The 9,391-nt window shown below is 33.9% G+C and overlaps 1 protein-coding gene across 14 annotated transcripts; it reads right to left on the reverse strand.

Annotated features, from left to right (window-relative positions):
- Positions 1-743: 743 nt before the first annotated feature.
- Positions 744-4,112, reverse strand: LOC114173933 (uncharacterized). Of its 14 annotated transcripts, none has more exons than XM_085669563.1 (9): positions 3,862-4,110; positions 3,696-3,764; positions 3,343-3,456; positions 3,150-3,234; positions 2,968-3,016; positions 2,397-2,673; positions 2,218-2,316; positions 2,042-2,115; positions 744-1,003 (listed from the first exon to the last, which is right to left on the reverse strand). In XM_085669563.1, exons 3-7 carry the CDS (start codon positions 3,384-3,386, stop codon positions 2,268-2,270), a joined length of 504 nt encoding a protein of 167 aa, XP_085525689.1. In that variant the 5' UTR covers positions 3,387-3,456; positions 3,696-3,764; positions 3,862-4,110; the 3' UTR covers positions 744-1,003; positions 2,042-2,115; positions 2,218-2,267. The 14 variants fall into 14 exon arrangements, 12 of the variants coding, with proteins under 12 accessions (XP_085525689.1, XP_085525690.1, XP_027914421.1 ...); XM_085669564.1 differs by having other exon boundaries at positions 3,696-3,761; positions 3,862-4,089; XR_014989438.1 differs by having other exon boundaries at positions 2,397-2,669; positions 3,150-3,456; positions 3,862-4,112.
- Positions 4,113-9,391: the final 5,279 nt, after the last annotated feature.

The raw sequence follows: 9,391 nt of genomic DNA on the forward strand, positions 1-9,391 counted from the left end.
GTTTTTTCTAATCCTTTCTTCATTTACAATTTTATCATATATTCTTATTATTATATTTTATGTGCTAGTATATTCTTCATTTCTTATATTGTTTGACTTTATCAATTTTCTTCTCCGTCTTATTATTATTATTATGATGGTGATTATTATTATTATTATTATTTTATGTGTTAGTTCACTACAAAAATAATTATTTTTAGTAGGGGTTATATTTGACATTTCTGGGGGTTTTAACCCCCACTAATGGTTTTACTAGGGGTTTGCAATTTCCCTGGAAGAGCAAGCGTAGCTAACGGATTACCGGGGATTTTTAACAACCCCTGGAAATAGCGTAACTTACCGAGGGTTTCAAAAACCCCCGTTAATGCATGGGTTCGAAAACCCTCGTTAATGCATGGGGCTCAAAAACCCCCGTTAATGCATGGGGCTCGAAAACCCCCATTAATTTTTGGGGTTTCGAAAACCCCCGTTAATACCCAAAGTTGGGCTTATATTATTATGACATTGCTATAATGCTAAAGTTATACTTTCGTGATAATTGATTTGTTGAGTTAATTTTTTGAGTATGAAAAGAACCTTATTCTATGGATTTTGTGAACTTTGTTCAATTGCATATTTATAAATGAAATTACACAAGAAATTACACAAAATCATTGCACCAAAGAAACAACCACTAAAATCACATGATTATCAACTTAAGTATAAATAAACATATAAATGAATAGAAACTGCACTTCACCGCATCTAAGGAATGAAGATATACATATATGGAAACTAAGACAATCTTGAGATCCATTATTTTCGTCATAATATCTTCAAGAGTACATACACATTTTTATTTTATTAATGCAAATTGGACGATGTTGCAATATTGGTATGTGACACACATGCATGCACAATCCTCCACTATTTCTCCCTGCTACTGCTTAAATTACTGCTGCATCTACCAAGAGTACGCTTAAATTGGATGATGTTGCCCCAACCCATTGTCAAACCACAATTTCTGCATAACAAGAAAACACGAAAGTAAAAAAAATAAAGAAACATAATTGATCATGGTCTACATATATATCTCATGCTAATTTCTACACTACCCATGTCATCATGTGAAAGTAAGTCCAAATAAAGAGGTGATTAGTCATATAACACGTGCAGGTCAGTTTACAACTAGTTATAAAAACCTAAGAGTTGATACAATTGTTGTTTGATTGATAGTTTAATGAGTTTGGTTGCATAGGAAAAAAAGGTCGAGAGTGTTGTAATAATTCTACCAAAATTAGAATATATATATATATATATATATAATAAAATTACTCCGTTTTACCTTCGTATAAATATTAACAAATAAAAAGATAAGATGTTGATTCATTATTCCAGAAAATGAACCTAAACAACAGAAAATTATACAGACAATTTGGTATATGTTATTGACTTTATTCCAAACTAATTTATTTATGATATACAAACTAACTTTAATCCAGATAAAATAATTTTTTATCAGTTGTTCCGTTCTCAAAGTTTTTTTATTTATATTATTCTTTTCCTAACTCTTCTCATTTATATATATATATATATATATATATATATATATATATATATATATATATATATTCTATTACTACTTCATAGTTTTAACCCCTGTTAAAAAATATAATCATAGCCTAATAAAAAAATTAACCTTTTTTAGAGATAGACTCTATTCAGCAAAGCATTGAAGGGAAAAAATAACTGACAAGGATGGAGAGCAACAAAATGCAAAGAATATTTAAAACTTGTAAACACAGAATGAAAAAACTCCACATCCGATCAAAACTCCTGAAAATATGCTAAAATGATCTTATCTCAACAAAATTCACTTTCCTAACCAATTTGTCTTTGCTAGGTGGTTTGTCATCCTGTACATACAAGTTACAATAGTAAATATAACATATAGCTACAAACATTCAAAACAGAGCAAATGCAAAATTTCATTTATTGCATATATAGAAGCATCAGAAGAACCTTATAAAATCAGGACAAAGTCTAAAGTTACAATACTTACATTAGATTTATCAAAAAACAACTTTTCAGAAGGCGGTAAGCAAAAGAAATCAGCATCAGCACGCATAGGCCAACCTAATAGAAAACAATCAGTAGGCCTACAAGTATATTGTTAAAACTTAAATCATTGACAGGTATGACAGTCAATACAGAGAAAAAGTAAAACATTAACCATACCAAAAAAGCTTATTCTCCACCTCCATAAGCTGGCTTCACATTCTCTCCAATCATTGGATTGACATTGCCGGCAAGCATACCATATAATTCAAAAGCCATCTACAGGAACCATTTTGAAAAGAACCAATTCATGTCAACATTCACAAAAAGTAGCAAGTTACCATCAAAATGTAGAAGACCTGCCAGTTGAAGATGTTATGATGCAGTTGGGATTATTCAAAAAGCCACACAACTCTTGGAACTCTTTTTCAGAATGCACCATAATGGCTCCCCTAGTATATACCTCCATTGACAAATTTGGAAAAATGAAGACTCTGACTGATAGAGAAGTATATCTTCGTAAGAACTCTGCAACTGTAGATGATAACTTTTTATCCATATTTGTAATCATTATCATACACACATTTTTCGTTCCCCCGAGATCCCTGTCTTCCATTCTTTGGTCTTGACAACTGACTAAACAAAATATAAGGAAAACTAAAAATCAAATGAAATCCAAGGAAAAATTAAAGGAAAAGGTAAGAGGATTCATATTATGGAACATCCTTGTAAAAATATAAATAACTACTACCCTAATAAAAGTCAAGGTTGATGAATATAATACTGGGGTGTCTTTAACTCTGTTAAATAGAGAAAAAGCTATGAAAAGAGCCACAAATTTCTTAATCACAACGAAATGGTTTTTGAAGCTGAACCTAGCAAGTTTAATCTACTTATAGTGTTAACCTCTACTATTACATCGGAACAAACCTTCAGGTGAATATGCACTCACTATAGACCGCCTAGCACATTGTGTTTCCTGTAAAGGGCAATAGATTAGAGGATATAATATTAGCACCAGAACATGTCCAGTATCACTATTTTATATCTTCCTCAGCAAGCAAGTTCATAGAAAGGAATCGTAGTAACATAGAGAGGCATGTACTACTTGCCTTTATCATTCTTCCAAAGTAAGTAATTTGACGTGTGGAGTAAGACCTGTTGCCTCGATATGGAACCATTCCAAAGCTAGAATTCCTTTGGCATTAAAAAAGAAGAACAATTATCCAGAAATGAAGCCACTGCAGGATCTAGCTCCCATCTAGTATTTGCAAAGCAGAATGAACCAGAAGTTATGCGAATCACCAAAATGTCTGGAGTGCTTGTGGCCATAGTATATTAACTAACATCACAAAATGCTTTTTTTCTTGGAACTCGGCCTAAAACTTCTATCCCTAGTCTGATTGATTGTATCAGTATCTTTGCAAAGGAAATTGACAACCACACAACAAAACAAGGAAAGTTAGGGCAAAATGAAGAGATAAATAAACAAACATGTTCGTGGTGAGAACAGTGAGAGACACGTTGAGATCAGAAGACATAATTGCATTGAGACGAAAATAAAAGCATGGAGATTGAAAGAACGACGAAACTGAAAGTAGTGGAAATGAAATCGAAACAAAGACGAAATTGAAAGCAAGGAGAAAGGTGTTTATTACCTAATTTCAGAGAGAATGATGGACTCGAAAGAGAAAACGTCTTCCTGATAAGACAGGAGCCGCAACCTCCTTGGACACGAACGATAAGCAAAGAAACGAAATTGAAATTGAAATCGAAAGAGATGGAATCAGAAAAACAAAAATGAAATTGAAAGCCACGATTTACCTTAAGCGAAGAGCATGAGCCTCTTTCTTCTTCCTACCAGCAAACACCTTCTTCCTTCTCCCAGAGCAAAAGTAGTTAATTGAGCCACCGAGAAAGAGAAAAAGTATCTGCATAAAGAGAAAAATCTTACCCAAATTAAAATCTTAAAAGTTATAAAATAAATAGAATAATTTTACTGGGGTTAGTCACAAAACCCCTTATACTTAGTGAGGGTTTATAAAACCCCAATTATCTATATATATTTTAGTGGAGGTTATTATAACCCCAAATAATAAACCCCAATTAAAGTTATAAATTCTTGTAGTGGTTCTAAACACGCGAAACGTTGTAAAATTTGGAGTTGTGACCCTTGATATTACAAGGAAGAATTACTTATATTGGATATTAAATGTTGAAATACATTTAGATGCAATGGGTCTTGGTGACACCATTAAAGAAAGAAATAAAGCATCTGAGCAACTAATTTGTTCCTATGAGAACAATATTATGAACAAAGATTTCACAAATATTATGAATTTATTTCATGTCTTTGTATAGCTGAACAAAGCAATGAAGCTTTTGATGAAAAATCATGAGATCCATCCAATCTGATCCATTCCCAGAAGTGAATGCAACAATAAATATTATGAATTTATTTCATGCCTCTGTATGGCTGAACAAAGCAATAAAGCTTTTGATGAAAAATCATGAGATCCATCAAATCTGATTCATTCCCAAGAGTGAATGCAGCAATACATATTATGAATTTGCTTCATGCCTTTGTATGGCTAAACAAAGCACTGAGCTTTTGATAGAAAATCATGAAACTTGTCCAATTGGTTTTGCTCCATTCCCGGAAGTGAATGCAACAACATTTTATTTATATGATCGTGATATTGATTATGGACATGGTTATAAAGGAAATTTCAAAGACACATTCTGTCACCAAAATTGGGACTATAATGTGAAAAAGAAAAATATGTGAAAATATTGGCAAATAAGATGAAAGTATATATTATCATTACGATAGGAAACGCCATTTGAGTTGTACTTTTCATACACCAAGGCATCTTGTAAGACCCGTGAAAATTAATTAATTAAATAAATAATTAATTAATAAATGCGGGTAGAAAGAGCATTTATGGCATTAATTATTGTTTGATGTGACGTAGAAAAGTACTAGCTCAAATGGTTGAGAGTACTTGGTTTGTGTGAGAGGACTTGAGTTCGAGGTATTGTAAACTTACATTGATTGGAGTGTATCACTAAATGTGAATTGGCATAGTGGTTGTTCGTCATGGGTTCATGGGTTCAAACCTTGTTGGACATAAAGTAGGCTTTATTTTTGCTAATTCTAGCTTAGAGTGGAGTTGAAAGGGCAAAGGTAGAAATCAGAGGGAGGAGTAGCCAAAGGGCTGAAAAACAAGTATTAAACCATTGTAATTACCCTTAAATTGAAATGTATAACACCTCATTAAGGGTATTTTCGTGTTTTCATTTAAACCCATTAACAAGACACCTATAAAAGCCCAATTATATGTAGGAGTAAGGGTTTTGGCAGTGCTGGTTAGTGGTTGTGAGAGAAGCAACGAAAATTGGCTTGCGTGGTGAATTTAGGGTGCGCAAGGGAGAATTGGGAGAAGGTTTGAGGAGGAGCATTCTATCTTCTCAATTTTTGACTAATAATTCCAGGTTAGGGGAGTTGTCTTTGTGCGTGTAAATTAACTGATGTGTGTGTTATGATTCTGGATTATTGCCCTTCTCAAATAATTCTGAATGATGTAAATTTGGTATCCTATGTACTGTGATTGTGAATTGGTTGGCTTGACGTTTGGGTGCAAAGCCTTTTATGCTTATATTGGGTATAATGAGGGTTTTCGTAGGGAATTGGGTAAGGATAACTCAATCTTGAGTTGGGGTAATATGAATGGATGAAATAACATGTTTGATGTTTGTTAGCCATTGTTTTATGTTGGGCAATGATCGAATGCTGTTTTGGTATGTTTTGTTGTGTGAATTGGGCAAGGTTGGGTGAATTGAGTGCGTGATCAGAGTTGGAACTCTGCAAGTCTCGCCCAAGCGAGTCCATCTCTCCTAAGCGAGAGTTGCAGAGTCTCATTTTTGGTTCTGGTACGCGTATCTCGCCTAGGCGACTCTGGACGGGGTTGAGCGACTTGGTCTCTTGCTCAAGCGAGAGACACTCGCCCAAGCGAGGTCGCGAGGAAACCTGGATGTTCTGAGTGCGACTTCTCGCCCAGGCGAGAGGTTTTGGGGTTCTGAGCGACAGGTATGCTCGCTTAGGCGAGAAGGGCTCGCATAAGCGAGGTCTCGATGAGTGTTGATGGTTGTTTGATTGCATCATCGTTTATGCGAGGTGTGTGTTGTTTTGAGTGAGGGTATGGCTTACCCCAGCAAGAGGATCTCGCCTAAGCGAGATAACGTGATGATGTTACTGTTTTAAGCTCGCTCAAGCGAGGTGAGCTAGCCTAAGCGAGACTGAGGGCTTAGCTTGGGCGAGAGTCCCTGGCTTAAGCGAGTTTATGCGAATTGCAATGTTGTGTGTGCTTGCGTGTGTTGGTTTGACTAGTCTTTCTTAAGTATAGGAAGTATATGCATGTGGTTGCGGTGTTTGGGCTTGACGGACTAAGTCCAATAGGGGTCTGGGATGTGCTTGAATGGTTGAACGCATGATGGGCATGGAACTGGTTGAGTTCCCGTCGGCTACTATTGGGCGATGAGTCCTTAGTATGGTGATTGCGTGCGTGCCAGGTCCAAGTCGATAAGGCTTTGATGATTTACTACAGATGAGGAGTCTGTAGGGCAGGACTATGAGTGGGATAGGCTCATAGGGTTGGACCACGAATGAGTTAGTTTCGTGGGAGTACAGTGAAGTCCCAAGACCTAGTTCATATATATGACTCATGAAGGACTATGAGATCATGGTTGGGTAATTTGAAAATCATGAAATTTTAGTTATGTTATTTTGGGATGAGTGACATATTTATTTCATGTATTTGTTTATATATTGTGCATAACTCACCCTTTCTGTGTGTGTGTGGCGATGATCGGATAACTCGTTATCCGGGAGCAGATGATTTGACAGGTGGGCCAGGAGATGCATAGACTCAGAGCGAGGGATAACAGGGGATTTTTGTTTATATTGTTTATCATTTTGATTTTTAGATAAATATGTAATCCTTTGGGAGCCATGTGAATATTATTTAGTTTTATAAATTATGGACTCCTGTTTTTATTACATGTGTATTAAAGTTTTAAATTTCCCGTGTTTGTTTGGGAAATGGTATTATATTAAATGAGGCATTTACTTTTATTTCCTATTTATTATTATTATTATTATTATTATTATTATTATTATTATTAAATATTAGTAATATTCCTTAGGGATGTTACACATCTTACAAATAATAGAAACACATTTTGCTTATGAAGATGGTGATTCAGATTATGGCTATATGGATGCTACTCATCTTGATATTATTATTTTCTTTGCTAAGCCAAATGGAAACATTGATCACCTCATTGGTTATGAGAGTGTTAAAAAAATATCATATTGATATTTACGTTTATATGAAAAATGAATGTTGACACTAGAACCAATGATGAGGATATGTGTCTTATTGATAATGCAACAACTTATACAATTCTCAAGAGTAATAACTTTTTCTCTTGTTTGGTAATGCGAGATATCAATGTTAGTATTATTTATAGTACAACAAATATATTTGAATGCTCCGAAAGAACTATTATACTTCTACTAACAAGTTGAACAGGTACTTATTAAGTTTTAAGGATATTCGTCTAAATAGAAATCATATTGAGACAAACAATGAAAAAGATATGAAATATCTTTATATCTCTATGATTGAGTTGAAAAAAAAATGTGTATTGAAGAAATTATCAACATTCTCTTATGATTTGTACTATACATATATTAGTACAATTGAAATGCATGTCATGGTAAACCAGAAGTTTACGAATCAAAATGAATGCCTTGTTTGGCATGATCAGTTGGATGATTTGTACTACACATATATTAGTACAATTAATTTGCATGTCATTTATATATTTCATGGTTTTAATTGATGCATCTATTAGATAGTCACATATTTGTTTATTATCAACTCGCAATCAAGGATTTGCAAAGTTATTCATACAGTTAAGAGTTCACCTCCTAGATTATCCAATTAAGAAAATATGTTTTGATAATACTGGTGAAATTACATCTCATGCTTTTCATGAGTATTGTATATCAATTGGAATTAAAGTTGAGCATCCAGTAACACATGTTCATACTCAAAATAGACTTGTGGAATTATTACTAACACATCTAAAATTGGTTGCAAGACCATTACTTATGAGAGCTAATATTCCAATGGCTACTTAGGGATATGCAATTTTGCATGTTGCATTATTGATTCGCATCAAACCAACAAGTTATCACAAATACTCTATTATGCAACTGGTTTTTGATTAATGACCTAATATTCTCATGTAAGAATTTTTTTGGTGTGGTGTATATGTTTTCCCCACCAAAAAGGGACTATGATGGGTCTTTAGAGACAATTGAGAATATATGTTGGATATGATTCTCCCTCAATAATGAAATATCTTGAACTACCAATAGGAAACTTATTTACAATTCGACTTGTCGACTGTCACTTTGATGAATAAGTTTTTCCAACATTAGGGGGAGAAAGCAAACAATTGGAAAAAGGTATTGGTTGGAACGAATTATCATTATCTCATCTTGATCCTCATACAAAAGAATGTGAACTAGAAGTTCAAAGGATAATTCATTTTCAAAACTAGTCAATCAATTACCTAATGTTTTACTAACAGAAAAAGGGTAACTAATACCAACTGCTAATGCTATGAAGATAATTGATATTGATTCTTAACACGCCTGAAGGATGGTAGGCCTGTTAGTTCCAAAGACACGCTTGAAGCGTGGTAGGCCTATAGGTTCCAAAGATAAAATCTCTTGAATGAGAAAGGGAGCTAAAATGCAAGATGACCTAAACGAAAAGGTGGAAATCCCAAAAGATTCATTTGCCATAATTAATGATTTAGTTCCAGAAGAACCTCAGGTACCTAAAATTGTTCAAAATGATGAGATTTCAATAAATTATGTCATGAATCATATAATATGGAACCAATATGAAGTCAACAGTGACGAAACTTTTACATATAATATAGCGATGAATGCTATGAATGACAATGAGGATCAATAACGAGTGATAATTGAAGATTGTCGACAAAGAAATGATTGACCAAAATTAAAATATGTAAAGAAACATAATTAGATTTGCTTGCTAAACGAAATGCTTTTAGACCTATAGTTTGCACACCTAAAGGTGTGAAACCCATTGGGTACATATGGATTTTTGCGCAAAAATCAAATTAAGAATGATGAAATTGTTAGATACAAAGCAGAGTTGGTTGCTCAAGGTTTTTCACAAAACCTTATATAGATTTGTGAAAAGACATATTCGCTAGTATTGGATGCAACAACATTGCAATATTTGATTAT

The sequence above is a fragment of the Vigna unguiculata genome, chromosome 2 (assembly GCF_037176805.1).
Source record: "Vigna unguiculata cultivar grain cowpea cultivar isolate G323 ecotype 2 chromosome 2, ASM3717680v1, whole genome shotgun sequence".
NCBI lineage: Eukaryota > Viridiplantae > Streptophyta > Magnoliopsida > Fabales > Fabaceae > Vigna > Vigna unguiculata.